At 41.1% G+C, this 19,604-nt stretch overlaps 1 protein-coding gene across 1 annotated transcript in view; it reads left to right on the forward strand.

Annotated features, from left to right (window-relative positions):
* The window catches only part of RNF145 (ring finger protein 145), an 80,359-nt gene that overhangs the window by 34,060 nt on the left and 26,695 nt on the right, over positions 1-19,604 (forward strand). The window contains exons 3-4 of the mRNA XM_056860785.1: positions 7,254-7,362; positions 16,798-16,889. Of these exons, the coding sequence (XP_056716763.1) occupies positions 7,254-7,362; positions 16,798-16,889 (201 nt within the window). The remainder of the gene's footprint in view (positions 1-7,253; positions 7,363-16,797; positions 16,890-19,604) is intronic.

A 19,604-nucleotide genomic window follows, 5' to 3' on the forward strand; every position in this document is an offset into this window, starting at 1 on the left:
AGACAAGCAGCTTCCTGCTCACCTAACTATAATCCTCAGCAGTTCTTAAAAAAGTATTAAAGCACTAGACTGCTGAAGGTCAGGGCCAGAAGGGCACAGAAGTGACTCATCCCAACTCTGCAGCATCACAGTATTGCACTGGGGTGTATGTTGATTTCCCGTCTATGATTCCTCCCCCAACTTGTAGAAACAAATTGTGGTGTAGAAAGAAGCAGTTGCCATGTTTTCAGTTGCACGTGTGAGATGCCTTTATGGAATGTACTGTGAGATTATTTGAAAGCACTGTCTTTCTCACTTTTTCAGTGGTGATAGCTATTTTATTTTTGCAAGTCATCAGTTGATTTCAAGTGATGTGTGCCTGAACATGCCTTAATTTTAACAGGTGGACATTGGATTTATTTGGGTGGGGTTAGAATAAGAGAGCAGTTCTGGGGCTTCCGGTGCTGACGCTGGGCTGATTGCTACGTCCTCCCAGGGGCTCCTGGGGAGAATCCAAGTTTGCGTGTAATTTGGGGTGTTTTACTGCACCCCAATCCAGCCCTTGCAAGTGGGCTGAGAAGCAGGAATTCCCTGCAGCCATATATGCGGTTTGATCTCCTGAATACTCCGAGGAAGCTTTATTAAGTCCCCCGGAGTTTCAGATGTTTGATCCCGTGGGCACGAAGGGATTGAAATCGCCAGCGCGCAACTTCGGCTTTAGAATCTACCCTCCAGCACCTTATAAACATCATAAGGACTACATCAAGATTAAAACCTCACCTCCAGACGCCCAAGTGAGTAGATAACAATCCTTCGCTTTTCACTGGCGTTATCGAATAACAGGGGGTTGAAGAAAACATTCCTGGTAACCGTTTCTCTCCCTTAATTGAACTGGATGATTTTGCTGCATGAGATCCATCAGACAAAGCAGCAGGAGCCTTATCAAACTGATCAACTTAAACTAAAACAACGAGCTTGAATGATTGACGTAAGATTTGCCAATCCGACGCGTTCTTAAAGGAAGGGGAGGGAGGAACCTTTGAGAATTTGCTTGGGGTAAAAAAGGTCCTCCAGCCACGTTTTACAACAAAGAGGATTCCTTGACTGGAAGACTCTGTGCTTCCTTCAATATCCCTCTCTATTGTTCTACAAGCAAATCAACAGGAAGAAGGTTGTAGGACCGGAAATTCATCTTACTCGTGTTACACCAAAACCATTCCTGAAGGTAACCATAGAGAAGAGACGATAGAAGGTCCGCGATGAGGGAACTCTTGGAATACTTCCTGGTTCTGCCGATCTAGAGCGTCTGGTAAAACTCGTTGGTATTTTCAACTTTAAAAAGTTATTTTAAGCTTAAATACTCACTTCTTCAACCCGAAAAAGATATTAAGCTGGTCAATGAAATATTCTCTATCAACTACATGTAATGGACTCCTGCTAGATGACCATCAATTTTTTAACTAAGTTACATATGTAAATGTCTGGAACCTCTCCCTGATCTGGCTAAATTCATAGCCCTGCCCTTATGAAATTAAAGGAAACTTTACAGAATTTAACCATGGAAAAAAAAGTACAGGACATGCTTGCTAAACATTCTGAGGCGACAATTAAACAAGTAAAACAGATATCAACACAGATGGCTCAACTGATTTCAATGATGATGACTCTTGACCAATCATCACAGGTATGTAATCAGAAGTTGGACCTGGTTACAGAAGATATAAAAGTCATGAAAATTCAAATGATGGCCACAAATACAGACATACAAGTAATGGATTCTTCTGTCCAAAAAGTCATGGAAGAATACAAGGATACAAAGAAGAAGACAGAAGTCCAAGAAGGTAACCAGTTGGTGACAAAGAGATCAGACATACAAGAAATGGACTTTTTATCTAAAAAAGTCATGGAAGGACGTGTGGATATAAGGAAGAAGAGAGCAGGTCAAGGAACACAAGTTGAAGCCATGATGGAAATGAAGCCCAGAAAGAATTATTTTTGGATACATACCCTGTCTGAGGAAATGAGAGAGCATAAAGAAATCCTGTTCCCATACCTGACTGACTTATTTCAGTTGCAGAAGGAAGTATTAGACCATGATTAAAGGACTGATTTAAATATGATTGCTGGATTGGAAGGCTTTGACAGTGTGGATGGGTGGCATGGCTATTAACGATGTAGTGGAATTAAGATTTAGACATCATTTTGGGATTATGTAAACAAGTCCTCCTTTTATAGACTATCAATTGATATAAAAGTATACTGGAATATGTGATTATTACTTTAAGGAAAATGTTGGAATGTACTAAGGATATTGGTTTTTTCTCCTTTTTTTATAAGGGGTGGACTTGTGATATGGATCTGGGATATGATTTACACTGAAATAAGATCGATTAAACAGGAAATATCCCTAAAATATTGGAGAGGATGTTGTTTAATATGATTAAATGTATGTTATACTGGCTGCAATTTTATGCAGCCAAATGGAAAGGGACAAAGGTTTCAGAATAAAGGGATTAAATCATTTAAATGTTAGAACTGGTGGAGTTGGAGAAACTAGGGAAAAGGGGAGAATTGAAGGAATCATTGTGATAATGTATAAGATCTGGGAAAAATGGAAGGTTACTTTTTACTCTGATCCAGAATGTAAAATTTTATATAACATGAAACTTTAGAATGAGATTAATACTAGGATCAGAATATGTTAACGAAGGATAATAACACTTTATTAAGAGGTAGATGGAGGTGATGGGGAAGTCAATTTATTTTTTATGTTTAATGGTAATCAAGACAACAATTAATGTAATTGTGATTGTGATATTATTTTTACATTGTTGTTAAAATTATGAAGAATTTATAGTTTAAAAACCAATAAAATTTTTTATATATGAATAAGAGAGTAGTTCTGTATTGTCCACTAATCTACATAGCCTGCCTTCCATGCTTAGTTTAATCACACCCTTCATAAATTGCCTTTATGATACTGTATTGTAATGACAACACAACACTTGGAGTTGTATTAATTGAAAGGCTGGTGTGACAGGCAGCTGCCTTCCAATGAGTTAACCTGGTCACAGAACCCCTTGATTGACAGGGAGTTTGAATAGAATTCTGAGAATGGCAGTTGGAGAGTTCTGAACTTCTGACAGTTGAGAACTAACAGTTGACTGAGATAAAAGTTAGCAGACAGCTAGGAGACAGTGGTGTGAGCTGCAAGCTGTCTGGTGGAGGATTCTCCTCAGGAGTGAAAAGAAACACATTTGAGTTTTGGATCAGGAAGGATCCATAACCAGTTATCTAGGGAAATAGCTCTAAGGTTGACAGAGTGATGTCTAAGAGTTTAATGGGAAATAGCTCTGGTGAAAGGAGTGATCCGAGGCCAGTTTAAAGGAGAAACTGGGGAAGTGTGTTAATGTTCCTAACTCCGCCAACTAAAGAAAAACTGTGTAAAATAAGTTTAAGTTTAAGAAACTCACCAGAAAATAAAAGTTTAAACACTTGTATGTGAACCATTTTGATGCATTTGGAATTACAATATATCACTTGAACATAACCATCTCAAGTTCCTCAATTCTGTTATTCTGTTACAAACCACATTCCTGTTATGAAGCTTTGTTAACCTGACTTTTCAATCCCCCCAAAAAGAGAAAAATAAAACCAATTTTAAGTTGTATTTCAAAAAGCCTCTTGAGTACCATATATTTGTGACCTTGTATAGAAAATAAGGGGTCCGTTATAGTTAGTGGCAACAGTATCATAACAAGCCTCAACAAAGATAGTGAGAGTTGTTTGTGTGAGAACGAAGTAAAATAAAAATAAAACGAGTTCTGTCATAGCTTTTATGTATGTTAAGATAGGTGAACCAAAGGCTTCAGCTCAATTTTCTTATTGCAACTTCCATAATCTCTTGCCATATCATTACATTGAGCAGTGTGGGAATGCCTGGAAATGTATCAGGGTTTGCCTTTTAGTGCTGCCATTTGTAATTAACTTGTTTGTTATACTTATTCTTCCACAGAAATGCAGGTTTGAATTGTTTAATTGAAACCTTGTCAATGAGAACCAATGTTGATCTATAAGGCTTCAGTAATTTCTTGAGAGAATGTAAGGTCAATCATGAAGAGAGTGTCTTCTGTATTAAAAATAATTATTCTTTCATCGAGTTATGCATTAACTGGTAAATCTTGGCTGCATCATTTCTTAAGGCCAAGTTGAAGACAGTCGAGGAGTTCTTAAGTCAGGCATGTGTGTGTATATACACACACGTACACTCACACAATTCATGGCCTATTAAAAAAAACTGTAGGCTGTTGGACTTTACCATTACAGGTAATATCTTTCTAACACTAGAACAGGAAAAGGTTAGAAGCTAAAATAAAACGTATAAAGTGCTTTTCATAAAAATAAAATTAGTGAAAATCAAATATACACAGCAAACAGGCATTAGATAAAAAACTTGACCCAACTACTTCAAAAATGTTATAATTAAAATTCAAAATACAAAACTAGCCCAGAGGCGTCAGAGAACGTATCATGAAATTTCAAAGCTACTGAAATATACTTAGCAGTCGCTTCCATGATTCTTCAGTTGTCACCCACAAGAATATTTAAAAGGTGCAGAACACACAGGGAAGGTAGCCAGGACAGTGGCTAGGATAGAGGCTCTTGGCTTGGCATAAACTTTGCAAAAAAGAAAAAAAAGTTAGATTCTAGTGTCTGGGCCCCACATAAATACTGTCTCTGCTGCTGAGGAATCCCGGCAAATCTGCCAGGAAGCTCTGCCAATGAGAGCACATTAAAGTGTGCTAATTAAAATAACCTATGGTAAATCAGAACCATGAGATGGAATAGGTATTTGTTATAGACAAAAGGGGTGTGTGAAGGAAACAACCCATAAACGTTGGGGAGCAGACTTAGGCTGTTACCGCACTAGGTATTCCCAGCAATGTATCAAGAGTTTGGAAATGTTATAAAAAATTCTGTTCGCACTTTCCGTGTATTCCCACCGATGTATTAAGAGTTTGAAAATGTTGTAAAAAATACAGTTTGCACTTACTTTGGCCCCTTTCGCTGTGAAGACGTCTTCCAACCATTTTTTAGCCGTGGTATCCAAAAACCCTTTTAAAGTGATGTTTTTATAACATTTCCAAACTCTTGATACATCGCTGGGAATACCTAGTGCGGTAACAGATCCTAAAATCTGCCAGTCAAGTTCTTCAGGTTTTCCAATCACACAGGAGCAGGCTTTATTTAGACCCAGAACTTCTAGTTCAGAAAGGAGAAACCCATTTCAGTGCTCTTTCTGTTTGTACTCTGACTCCAGACACTACAAAAACTATGTGAGCTAAGCTGCAGCAGCAAAGATTACTGCTGACCATGCTAATGTGGAAGGTGGTTTAATCTCAACCTGCAGCCAAAGAGTTGATGAAGCTATACATCTCAGCACCCCAAGTAGAACCCACAGAAAAGCTGTCTGAATATGTTCTACTTTGGGGCTGAAAGCCTGGATCCAAATTGGGCTGTGGACACCTAAAATTATGTCTTGTTTCATTAAAAGTGTGGCTTTTAAATCATCTCAATTGTTCTGGAAAATCATGAAGATGTTGGACATCATGGTTCCTTACCAAAAAGTCTTAAACGTATATAAGTTGGAAATCTTCAAAAAGGCCTTGGGGTATTATGGTACTTAAACATTTGTTTTGAAAACTTACAGCCCAATCCTGAACCTCTGGAGGCCAGGAAGAGGCTGCGCCAGCATTGGGATCCCCCATACCAGCGCCCGGGCCACTTACGCCATGCAGAGTGGCCCCAGTGCCAGCAGGGAAACCTAGACGCCAGCCTTTCAGTGCTGCTGCAGCAGTGCCTCTCAGCGACACTGGCTGGGCCTTCCACTGGTGTCCGACCAGCTCAAAGCTCCGCGCTTGTGCCCCGGGGGGTGTTCCCGGGGCGTGCCAGGGGGTGGAGCTGTCGATAGGCAGCTTCCTATTCCCTTTCGGCGCAGCACGCTGCTGGGACAAACAGCATTGCTGCGCCTACTTTTTTGCCCCATTTAAAATTTAAAAAGCCTCCTTTCGGCAACTGGAAAACAGGTTTGGAGGCGCCACAGCCATGCCGTCCCTGGCTCCGAAAGGTCAGGAATGGGCAGTTAGATGTGTTTACACATTTCAGAGTGAGTTTAATTTGTTCTATATCTTCTTGACTACAATTATGCTGACTTCCTCGTTTATTATTACAAGTAAATGAGTTTGGTTGGGGACTGACTAGACTGCTTCTGTGATGTTTCTCAGAATAAGCACGTGTTAGCGGCATGAATGAAGTACTGATTCCTTGGTTGCTCCAAAGCTTTAAAATATTCTTAAGCGCACATCATTGGTTGCCTTTTCAGTGAGTTTACTGTTGTTGAAGAAAGAAGATTGGGATGAGAGTAAGGGCCTATTAAGGGTAATGAGTTAAAAGAACAGTTGTAACTCAAAATATTTATATTGGCCCTAGAATGTTGAAGTATGTTTCTGGAATTATATTAGGGTAGCTAATGATGGTCCTACTAGCTAACACAGATTGGTCAGATGTTACATTGCAGGGTAATGGAATCCTTGGTGTTTTGTAATATTAAGTATGTGTGAATGCTGAAATGTATTATTGCTTTATTAAGAAAGTTTTTACCTTATCTTTCTGCCCCAATACGGCCACCAAGGCGGCTTAAAAATTAAAACATACAAATTAAAATATTAAAAGACTTTAAAACCAACACACAATACATCATTAAAACAAGTTAAAAACTAAAGCTTAAAATAAGTACAAAAGATAAAAACAATAGGAGGAGGAAGGAGGGATCACTCAGGGAATGCCAAATGAAGGCTAGCATGGTGTAGTGGTTAAAAGCAGCGGATTCTAATTTGGAGAAACGGGTTGCATTCCCCACTCCTCCATATGAAGCCTGCAGTATGACTTTGGGCTATCAAAGTTCTTTTCAAACTCTCTCAGCCCCACCTACCTCACAAGGTGTCTGTTGTGGGGAGAGGAAGGGAAGGTAATTGTAAGCCACTTTGAGACTCCTTAAAGGTAGAGAAAAGTGGGGTATAAAAATCAACTCTTCTTCTTGAAACAAAACAATCGTCACCTGTTGGCAGAAGACAGCAACAGAAGGGGACAGGCAAATCTCCCTGGGGAGAGAGTTCCAGAGTTTTGGTGCCACTGCTTCACCCCTCTTTTAAATGAAAGACATTCTTTAAAAGGTTCATATACTTAATTGTGAACTATCTCCATTTCTTCTCCAGGTTACATCCTAAGCGTTGTACTCCTAACCTTACCCAGACAACACCTGGTTCAACTCTACCTGTATTTTTTAACTGCACTGTTGCTGTATGCAGGACATCAGATCTCCAGGTAAGAATAGCAAGAATGTTTTCTTCTATAGTTTTGATTTTCAAATCTAAAAAAGTACTTTTGAATGTTCTGGCTGGAGCATATGCTTACCTTTGTCTCCTTACTTGTAAAAATATTCCTCAGTTGAAAGAGAAATAATTGATGATAATGATGTCTTTTAATTGACTATAGGGAGAATTTCTAAGGACTGTATTCCAACTGAATACATGGGAAGTTTTTCTGGACATTAGTAATGACTAGGGCTGTAACTTTTCTGAAGCCTTGAAATACAAAGGATCATTTATATTACGGAGACATTAATATGCTCTTTTTTAAGTTTGCACATTCAAAAATGCTGGGTGTTTATTCAAAGCCAATGTAAGCCCCTCTTGAAGGACTGAAGTTGCTCTGAGTGATTCTTGAGCATAATTCAGCTTTTCATCTTGCTGATGACTTAATAGTGGGTGCCATATGCTGGAGAGAATAAGGAAGAAGGCCAGAAGTACGTAAAGCATAATTACAGTGGCAGTTACAGTTCATATTGTGTTGTTTAAAAAATTGGCTTTCGGGATGAGGTTTTTACAGACTTCGGGATCTGAATTAAAAAGTTAACCATTTGATATCTGAGAGCATGGAAAACTAGATTCCACCTATTTGAACATTTTGGCACATGTTTATGAGCCAAATGACAATGTTCTGAGATTTAAGGCAGAGGGAGCATTTTAGCAGATTGTGAGGGAAGAAGCTTGGTAAGAGCACCTGTTTTCCATGCCAAAGGTCCCAGGTTCAATGTCTAGCATCTCTGGTTAAAAGGATTGGGTAGTAGGTTATATGGAAGATCTCTTTTGCAGACCTCAGAGAACCACTGCCAGGCAGAATAGACAATACTGGCCTTGATAGATTGGTCTGGCTCAGTATATATCAGTTTCATATGTTATGTGGAACTGGACCAGATTCTTTTCCAAGTACTGTGGTGAAATGATGTCCAAGCCAGTAGATTATATCTTCCAGCAAATGCTTTGGGACTGAAGACAGAAAGAAAAAATGAGGGTAGCATGATAGTTGCATTATTCAGGTATACAAGTCAGTATTTAAATAACCCCCTCCAAACGACTCTGAGGAAAGAATTCTGTCTTTTGTACAATCTCCTGGTCTTCTCTACTGACATTTATGTCCTCTAAACTCCTTGATACCCTGACCTGGATGGTTCAGGCTAGCCCGGTCTTTCCATATTTGAACGCTAAGCAGGGTTGGTCCTGGTTAGTACTTGGATGGGGGCCCGCCAAGGAAGTCCAAGGTTGCTATGCAGGGGTAGACAGTGGCAAACCACCTCTGTTCATCTTTGAAAACCTTGCAGGTTTGCTGTAAGTCGACTGTGACTTGATGGCACTTACCACCACCACCATCAGGCTCCTTGATCATGTATCATTCATCATTCATTTATTGCGGTCGATAGACCAAAACCAATTTAATATCATGTAGTATGTATTCAGTATCTCTCTGTGTGTGTGTATGTGTGTGTGTATGTGCATGTGTTAAATACAGTTACTGAGTATATATTTTCTCTGTGTGTATATACAGATATATGTACACATGTATATAGGATTGCCCTGAAATAAATTGTCCTTCGTAAACTTCCTGTTAGTTGCAGTCATAGACCAGTCACAGCTCAGGTTCCTTTTCTGTGTTTTCTGGTGTCTTCTCGTTTCCATTGGTTGTGGGGTATCGTGTGGTTTTCCCCTGCGTGCCTTTAATCGTTCTGCATATTTTTCCATGAATATGTCATAAATCTCTTTTATCTTTTCCCTGAATCATAAGGACTACAAAATACTTCTCCAAGTATTTCTTTGATCTCAAATGTATTGTGACAAAGGGTGAGGGCAGGCTCAGGGCGGCTCACATCATGTCATATCATCCAAGACATTTCAATTAAAATGCCTTATATAAAGATAACAATAAAACTACACAATAAAATCTATAATATTATAAAATCTAACAGTTATTGCCAAGAATCCAGATAGCACTCTTGATACCAGTGGTGGTAGCGAAGGAGTCAGGGGAGGAAACGAGGTAGGACAACTGAAGATGGAACAGGGGCTAGCTTTGATTGAACCATCGCTGCCCACAACCATAAGCCTGGCAGAACATCTCTGTCTTGCAGGCCCTGCGGAACTGAACTAAATCCTGCAGGGCCTGGGTCTTGTTAAAGCTCTGGTTTTAGCAGGATACATTTTGGCCTGGGGACCACTAATAGGTTGTTGTTACCTGAGCGTAAAGCTCTTTGAGCGGTGTATTGGGAGAGGCGGTCCTGTATGTATGGTTCAAGACCTTAACCATACCAAAACCTTAAACCTCGGTACTCAACTTGGAGCCAGTGCTGGTGGAGCACCGGTTGAATATGTGCTTGCCATGGGGTCCCTGTAAGCACCCTTGCCACTGCATTCTGGACCACCTAAGGTTTCTGGAGCAGTCTTAAGGGCAGCCCTGCGTAGAACTAATCTATGTGAACGTTGCATGGATCACTGTAGCTAGGTCAGGGCGAGACAGGTAGGGCACCAGCTGTTTAGCCTGGTGAAGGTGGAAGAATGCCACTGTGGCTACATTTGTGACCTGGGCCTCCATAGATAAGGAGGCATCCAGAGTCACACCCAGGTGGTTGGCGCAGGTATCAGTTGTACCCCATCAAGAGTTGGGAGCAGATGCCCTACCTCTGCCCCCCTGGCCTCACCACAGGACCTCCGTCTTTGATGGATTTAGTTTCAGCTGATTTGCTTCATGGCCTCCAGGCACCTGGCCAAAGTATCTAGGACGACATCTAGCTCGCCGCCCATCAGCAGATACAGCTGGGTGTCATCTGCATACTTGTGACCAACCAGCCTGAAACTCCAGACTAGCTGGGCGAGGGGGCGCATGTAGATGTTAAATAACATTGGAGAAAGAATTGCCCCCTGAGGGATCCCACACACCAAAAGGTGACACCCTCTGTCCCCGATTTTGGAGAAATGAGAGCAGCCATTGAAGGACTGTCCCACTTATTCCAGTGACAGCGAGTCGGTGGGTCACCAAATCATAGTCAACTGGTCAAACGCTGCTGTAAGGTCTAATAATACCAGCAGCATGACCCGCCTCAATCCAGCTGCCTCAAGAGGTAATCTGTGAGGGCAACCAGTGCTGTCTCCATCCCGTGGCCAGGCTGGAAGCCAGACTGAAAGGGGTCCAGAGTCGATGTGTCCTCCAGGAAAACCTGGAGCTACTCCACGATCACCCTTTAAATGACCTTTCCCTGGAATGACAGATTAGACACTGGGCGGTAGTTGGTAGTTCACTATGTTAACCTCCTTCCTGCTTACCTTCTCTCCTGTAATGTTTCTTCTGTTTGTTTAGTCTGGAAAGATCTCTGTTAAAATGAATTCCTGTTGCTAAGCCGAACTCTGTTGCCTCAAATTCATCTTTTTCAAGACAATTGCCTCATCTCCAATTAAATGTCATCATTTCCCCCGTGTTTCCTTTGCTCTTCAGGCTGCTGATCCCTGTTTATTCCCTTTTCCTGTCTCCACTCTGTCCTCTGTCAACGCCCATCAAGGCAGCCTCTTTATGTCCCTCTCTTCCTCAAGGCTTTTCTTGCTCTGTTTTTTTGTTCAGTTAACTCTTTGACAGCTTTCCTTCATTAGTGCTAGTACTCTGGCAATAGTGTCCTTTCCTTCTTTTGCACATTAAGCTGATTAGGCACTGCCTTGTGTCTGATCTGTGTTTTCATTGACTTAGCACCCTGGCTTTTAAATAATCTAACCATGCCTTCAAAAGAAATATTGGCCAGATTAATGCTAGGCTTGTGGACTTAAAACCTTTTTGCAATTGTGTTTACAAAAACAGTGTTTCTATGTCTAAAAGCCTACTGTGATACATGTTCAGTGTACAGGATCTACGTAGTTGTAGATCAGCAACTTGAGTAGTCACGCTGTGGTCTGTGCAGAAAGAGGCCAGTCCTGTCAACCAGAGAATGGAAAAGTGGAGGATGGAAGCCTTATCTATTTCCCAGAGTTCATCGAATGTGGATAAACTGGTACAGACCCCCTCCCCTCATAAACTCATAACTTCTAGTAGGGGTAAAATCCTAACAGTGCCCCTCTCCTGTTAGCTTGTACAACTTTATTTATATGCAAAGGCCGGAATCATGCCTGATGCTTGTTGATGTATGTCTGGATGTAATACCCTGTGTGTTAATTCTGATTTTCAGTGTGGTGTGTTCCCCCCCCCCAATATGTTTATTTATCAGTCAGTTCTCCCTATCAGAATAAACAATATGTTAAAGAACAAAGCAGTGTTAAAAATCTGTGTATTCCAGGTTTGTGAATGGCAGTTTTGTTTAAAAAGGCATTCACTTAGCTAACTGTTACTGCCTTTTACTTACTACAGTACTCAAAACACTCTTAATGCCTTTCTTTGCAAACTTGGCTCAAATCTACAATTTAACAGCAGGGCAGAGCTTTTCTGAAAATGCTTAGAATTATTTTATATGGTGTGATGTAAAATGTTGAAAACACATCACTTACATTATCTCTTGTAATCATCACAGTGATAGAGAACAGAATACTTTATGATTAAGGGATAGAAATAGACATTGTGAGGCATATTTACCCTGACTCATGACATGGAATTATGCATTTTCTTTAAAAGCAAAATATAAACTTCCAACCCGTTGTTTTTTAATTCTTGCGACAGGACCCCAATCAGTTCTTGTATGAACCGAAGGACGCTTCTGTTTGTGCAGGGGGAGAGGGTGATTTCTGCTGATTTATGACTGGTGATTCTTGTTCTCTATCCCTTGCTTTCCCAGTGCTTCTGTGACCCTCAGGAGCAGCCATTTGGGAGGTGCAGGGGGCAAAAGCGGGAAGGAGATGGTGGGAAAATAATGTTCATAAGCAGAGATTAATTTACCCTTCATTGAAGACATCTTTAAAAGTGCCCTCTGGTAGAGTGAATGACAGTGGTTATCAGAGGTCTTCTATTATCAACAACTTCAAGAAACAAGATATGGATACTCTCCCTTGAGCATATTAAATCACAATCCTTTACCTTGGGTTTTTCATGTACACTGTATTATTTTCCTCTTTCTTTTCCCTTCCAAAGTCTTACTGACACTAATGGTTTCAGAAATGTGGAAAATATGAGTATTGTTACAGCTAATGGTGGATCTTGATGTTTAGGATGCCAATGAAGATATGAAAACTAGAAAGGGGTTGTGTTGGGTCCACGGTTAACAGAGAAGACTGGTCAGCTGCATTATGCAATGAGGCTAGTGAACTACATTGTATATTTGTTAGGCCTCTAGAGCAGGAGTGTCAAATATAAGGCCCGCTGACCGGATCCGGCCCCTTGAGAGCTCTTAGCCAGCCTGGGAGCCAGCTGAGGCAGCCACCCACCACCACCACTCTCAATCTGAGCTGGCAAGACATGGCCAGCCCAACCAAGGGGCATTTATGTCTCATCTGGCTCTCTTAACAATTGAGTTTGACACCCCTGGTGTAGACACTCACAAGGATGTGTACATGTAGTCTCAAATGTACTTTAAAAACTGTGCCCATTGTTTAGTTAGTCCATATCTGATTTTCAAAAAAATTGTTTATACCAAGAATCCATCCTGAACAATTAATCTCCAAATTTTTCTCTCCTGCTTAGAAAAGTACACTTTTAATTTTAAGGATGGGAAATTTATTTTCAATACAAAATTAAGTGCTACTTTCCCCCAGATCATTTGCTGCTGGCAAGAAGAGAACAGGGGACTTGAGTAAAACGAAGATGGCAGTAGAAGGACAAAATGTTCTGTTAGACTTGGTCCTCTAGATTCTTTATTCTCATGTGTTTTAATTGCAGGTTGTAGCCTAGCAAGACCCACTTTAACATAATTTTCCATGTACTTGTTATGCTTTTTTCAAGAAATCCTTCAGTGGACAAGTAGTCCTACAAAAGGTATGCTGGAGAAGCGTTTGAAGTGATTAATACTTGAGAATACCTCTGTTTCATAACTTGGAAAGTAAATAGGAGTGGACAAGAAGAATTTGTCATCCAGCAAAACATATAGCTAGAGTACTTTTTTCCTGCCTATGCTTGAATCTGCACAGATCATTGTATACAAGTCACAAGTCTGTGCAAGATCAGCGAACAATAGGGAGGTTGGCATAGACGCATCATAAATTAACATAACGTCTTTCAATCCTAGCCACAGGAAGAAGCTTTCTCTCTCACTAAGAGCCAGTGCAACACAGTTAGAATGTCTGGTAGGGAGACCTAGTTTAAATCCCTGCTCTGCCATATTGGCATCTCTAAGGCCCACTGGAGGAAGGGCAAGATAAGTCTAATAAATAAGAAAACTCACTTTTTTAACCAAGTTCTGTTTTTATATGAAGAGATCATAATTCTATGAGGAATTAGGACTGAACTAGACATTCTGCAGAGTTCTGTGATTACTTTATCTGACTTTTTCTGTTTCTCAAAGAAAAACGCCTTTGAGAAGCCAGAAGCAAACTTGGATAGAAAGACCAGCAAAGGGCAAGGATGACTTAATCTTTCCTTGACAGCCATTCATCTGCTCAAAGTCATCTGAGGAGGAAAAGAATGATGGATGCTGTATTATTATTTTTCATCTGTGGGTGGGAAAGCAGGTTAAAATGGCCAACTTTGCGCAGACAAATGTCTGGCAGGGAAAGGCTTAAGGAGCTTCTCCTCTTCCCACCCCCAACCCATAGTCTCACTTATGCTCAATGAAAGATTGTTAGTTGTCTGTGGACTGTTTTCCTTGGAGGGGGGGGAGATCCTGGAACTGTACCGTACATACCACATACTGTTCAGATTGTGATTGAATGGAATTTAATTTGGCTGACAGAAAAAACCAGCCTCTGTGTCATACCGTATATACCCGTGTATAAGCCGACCCGCGTATAAGCCGAGGTGCCTAATTTCTCCCCAAAAATGGGGGAAAATTAGGCACCCGCGTATAAGCCGAGGGTCGGCTTATAACCCCTCCCCCCCCCCCGCAGGCTTACCTGGGCTCCCGGCGCAGGAGCAAGCGGCGCGTTCCTGGCGGCGGCGGCAGCACGACCGGGCAAGGGCCGGGGCAGCCTCCCTGGAGCTGCAGAAGGCCGCCCCAGGCCGCTCCCGGCCGCCAGAAGCGGCGGCGCGGCCGGGCCAGGGCCAGGGCCGCCGACCCAGGCCGCTCCCGGCCGCCAGAAGCGGCGGCGCGGCCGGGCGAGGGCCGGGGCAGCCTCCCTGCAGCTGCAGAAGGCCGCCCCAGGCCGCTCCCGGCCGCCAGAAGCGGCGGCGCGGCCGGGCAAGGGCCGGGGCAGCCTCCCTGGAGCTGCAGAAGGCCGCCCCAGGCCGCTCCCGGCCGCCAGAAGCGGCGGCGCGGCCGGGCGAGGGCCGGGGCAGCCTCCCTGCAGCTGCAGGAGGCCGCCCCAGGCCGCTCTTGGAAGCAGGAAGCGGCGTGGGCCCGGCGGCGGCGGCAGTAAGTTCCCCCTTCCCTCCTCCTCCCTCCTCCCTCCTCCCCCCTCCCCTACCCTACCGTATTGACCCGCGTATAAGCCGAGTTTGGCTTTTTCAGCCCTTTTTTGGGGCTGAAAAACTCGGCTTATACGCGAGTATATACGGTACTTGTCCAGGCTTCTTATGAGTCTTTTTGTGGGAAAGGCAGCAGACCCAAGGCAGCGCTTCAGTGTTTTCCAATACTGTTCTCTTTTGCCAGCTCTACATCTTTGTAGTGACTCAAGAATTTGATAGAATTTGTGCACTGCAGGGGATCCAAAAAGATAAGCTGCAATTACATTAATTGGATTGAATTCATTCTTTATGCCAATTCTAGTGTGCCTTTCAATCTTTCTTATCCTCCTAACAGACAAAGGGGATTGTTGTTCTGGTTATTGAAAAGGATAAACTTAGAGCATCAGTTTTTCTGATAAAGTTGCAATCTTAAATGTTACCCAGAATTAAATCTCAGTTAATGTAGTCATCAGTAAGCACGTTTAGGATAATTCAGTAAGTGGATACAATTCTTTGCTATTTTAAATTTCATTTACACATCACACAAAATCTCAGTTTGTGTGAGATAAACATGAGCCCAAGTAGCTAACCAAGCGACTTCACTAACTGAGACTTTTTTTCCCAGTTACTGCGATTCTGAATGATGGCTTACTCCCAGTTAAGAGTTGCAGTTACTGGGAAGTAAGCTAACCTTGGTTTGTGTTTACAAGGGGGTTGTTAGGGTTTGCAAAGGTTTTTCTGTATTGACCTATGCATAAGGCCATTCATCTCCCAAAGTGTGCTGTGTACTACTTAATTTACACTCCCATTCTAAATACCAGAGTTCTGTGGCACCTCTCATTTGCTGTTGTAAAAATTGCAGCCTTTCCTGCTCAGAATATGTCTTTTTGTCTTTTGTCATAGGTCTTAAAATCACAATCAACAGATTCTTTTTTGCTGTACATCTTTTAGGATAAACTGCTTTTTGTCTTTGATTTCAGAAAAAAAACTACCTTTCAGTTGCTTCAGTTGAGAAAAGCACATATTGCTGCAACTCATGTAAAGAAGTCACAAAGACAGTCTATCTCCTGGCTTCAGCTAATCAAGTGGCTAGCTGAACAGTTTTGCAAGACTTGCTTGTACCAAAGGCCTTCATTATTTAGTAGTTAGGACTTTACCCCAGCCAAAGTTTCTCTGCTTAAGGGTGCAAAGTGTGGGTTTATTTCATTTCTTTTCCAGCTTTTAATTGAACATGAATGTAATTTTTAAACAAAGCACTAAATTGTGTTGCAAAAATAATAACAATTTTGCTGTACTTCTATAGCTGCAAATTTAAGCTTTCTTTTTACCACCATCCACTTTCCAGTGAGTTCCTTACAGAAGCTAGGAACATGTTTTGAATACATGTGAAACATGGTTTGGTTTACAGTTGACAGAGTTCAAAGACAAGTTAAAACCCAAAAAGGCCGTTTTGCGCAAGGTGCTTTCCCTCGGTGTGCATGAGAAACCATTGTACAAAATGTATATTCTGCCATATTTGAAATCTGAGTACTTTGCCATAATTACTGTTCATATGTTTGAAAACAGCAGTGGTTTCCAAATGTGTATATTTTTGGCACAATTTTTACACCTGTCATTCTATGTGTTTTGATGCGAGTATAAGGAGATTTTCATGTATGAAGCAGCCGTTGGATAGTTTTGGTAGAGTTACAGAATAAAAGAGGAAAGGAGAAGTCAGTAGACTGTGTACTAATGGCGTGTCTTTGTAAAGCACTTCAAACTTTAATATATATTTGCCAGTAAATCAACAAAGGTATGAGGGTTTTTTCAGTGTGGTGAGGAAAAACCTGCAAAAAATAGAAGTCCTGTTTCATTTTTAAAAGGCAAAATCTTACCCCCTTCTGAATTAAAGGTTTTTAAACATATTTTCATTGTGTTCCTCAGGGATTACGTGCGGAATGAATTGGAGTCTGGCTATGAAGGGCCAATGTACTTAGAACCTCTTTCTATGAATCGTTTTATGACAGCCTTAATAGGTGAGTGGATTCTAATACTGACTGTTCAGTTCATCTCTTGCACTAAACTAGAGGTATAACATTTCTAGAAATTTTAAAGCTATTCCCCTAGTTCTTCTCCAGACATTTTTGGGGAAATTGAAATATATGTTAATACTTACTTTCCTATCAAACAAACTTATTTTACTGTGTCAACATAAAATGAATTATTTATAACTTGGCATATAAACTATGTAGTATTGGGCATGTTTTTGGAATTTAACAGTGTCACGGCCTTACAGCGTAATCTGAGGGTAGGGGACTGTGCCAGGGACAGCCCAGCAACGGCGCAGAGGAGCTGCCTCCAAAGTAGATAGATGTGCCAGGGACAGCCCTGGAATGGCAGGGAAACCATCCAACCTCAGGAGTCGGGACACTGATGCAGCAGTTCTGGGGTGCAGGGGGTGGAGCCTCTGTCCCTGCTCCATTGGTCAGCTTCCAGAGCCCCTAGGGGGTGCTGATGGGGGCCATTTTTGCAACCCTTTAATGTGCCTCAGTGTGCTGCACCAGAGTTTTTACCAGCATACGTTTGAGCTCAGGAAAGTAGCCATTTCCGGCCCAAAAGGGTTCAGGGTGCCAACTAAAGGCTGCCCTGCCCCCAGGACCACCCCCTTTTGCACCAGCACAGTTTCCTGAGTGCTTCCCCCATCATGGATTGTGCTGTTAGTTTCCTTGAAGTAAAATTGTAAATGTGCACAGTACCTGAGACAGAGCTGCAAACTGCTGCATGCTATACTACCTTAGCACATGTGTCTTAATTTTTTGCCATCTGAGAGGCAGCAAAAGTTGAAATTATAAAGTAAATTTTTTGGTAAACAGAAGAACGTATTATTTGAACAATATCTCATATATTCACAACAGGAGCAGCAATATATGTGGATATCTAGTTAAACTTCATAACATTGAACACACTGAACTCTTTAATAATGGATATCAAGTTAAACTTCATATCACTGAACACACTGAACTCTTTAATAATGTGTTATCATTATACACATTACAGTATATTTTTTGGAAAAATTAGCAACATGAATTTTTCGTCTAATGCTGTAGTAGGTTGTATAAGACGGCCTTTCTAGTCATCTTTGAATGAGTAAAACCTGGTCTTAAAAAGCATTTCACTCATTATGAAAGAGAAAAATATTTCATGGTTTTTTTTTAGTAGTCATAATTTCTCATTTTTTCCAGCAAAAAAAAGTAGTCAAAAAAGTCCTTAGGGGACAAAACGTGGGGGAAATGTCTTTTTTGTTTTGTGACCCCCCCCCGACCTATTCAAATGCGTTTCATTTTACCACTGTCATCTTCCAACCAGCCTGATGTATTTTCTGTCATCTTTGACTGATGTGTGTACAACAGTTCAGCTGCATGTTGACCTTTGTAATATCTGTAACGAAGTCCCAATCTGATTTATAAAATGGCACAAATATTTTATAAATCAGATTGGGACTTTGTCTCATTTACCGGAGTAGCTGGGAGCTGTTTCTTGTGCCACCTCTGTCGTGGTGCGCTTTGTTTAGCCCCTGGATTCAAATTGAAGATTATGTGCATTTATTTGGAATCTTCTTATCGTGTCTTCCCAAAAATCTTACCCAAAGAGGTTAACAGCGACAAAAAGCAATGCATAATAAAGACTAGTTTAAAACCATTAAAATAAAATGATAAATTTCTACAATAAAATTTGCAGCTGTGGAACAGTAATTGGTGAAATGAGCAATATAAATATTTTCAGATGGCAGGCTATAGAATGGGGATTAATAGAGAGTAAAAATGAAATCGAAGGTTAAGAGAAATCTTTCACCTAGCAAAATTCAAAGAGGAGCAAGCATTCCACACCAGGACAACCACTACTAAGAGAGCCTTGATCCTAATTGTATCTTAAGCATGTGAGGGCACTACTAGCAGGACTTAAGTAGGCTGGAGGGAGAATTGGGAATAATTGATCTTCTGGCACTTTGGCCTGAAGTTGATTAGGGGTTTGAGGGTGAGCATTCGTACTTAAAATTGTGCCCAGAGAGGCAGCCTGTGCTGATCATTAGCACAGGGGTGATATAATTCTTGTAGCTTGACAGCAATCTGGCTATTGCGTCTGATTTTATTAAATGCAGAGAATCAAGCTTTATAGCCGAGTGTTAGATTTTATTATTTTAAGATTCTATGAATTTCTTTCCTTTTGCCTTTTGTTAAGGCCCTTGAGTTGTCGGCAAGTTCTTTGAGCACCATTTGCTATTCCCTTCAAATGCTTTTCTTGTTTCTGAGTTTGCATTTGGGAAGATGGATGTCACCCCACTGTGGCCACGTCTGACACACAAGTCACCATTACTGATCCCTATTATCAGGGATATAACAGTGCATTCCTAAGGAGAGTTACTCCAGTCTAAGCCCATTCATTTCAGTGAGTCTGGAGTAACTCTCCTTAGGAATGCACTGTAACTGTACAAATTACTGTTTCTTTGTGTTGATTAAATCATGTGATTCTTCTGCTTATTTATATGCTATAAAATTCTTTTTAAAAACACTGTAAAACATTGAAGTCAAATAAATAGATGCCAATCAATTTTTTTTCAAAACCATGTTACAAATACAAGTCAATACAAAAAAATTAAAGTGAACTTTAAAGAAATATGAAATTGATTGATCCGAAAGTTTGCTTCATAAACACAAGCTATTCAAATAAGTTAACAATTCTCAATGCTGATA

This window comes from Euleptes europaea, chromosome 1 (genome assembly GCF_029931775.1).
Source record: "Euleptes europaea isolate rEulEur1 chromosome 1, rEulEur1.hap1, whole genome shotgun sequence".
In the NCBI taxonomy this organism is placed as follows: Eukaryota; Metazoa; Chordata; class Lepidosauria; order Squamata; family Sphaerodactylidae; genus Euleptes; species Euleptes europaea.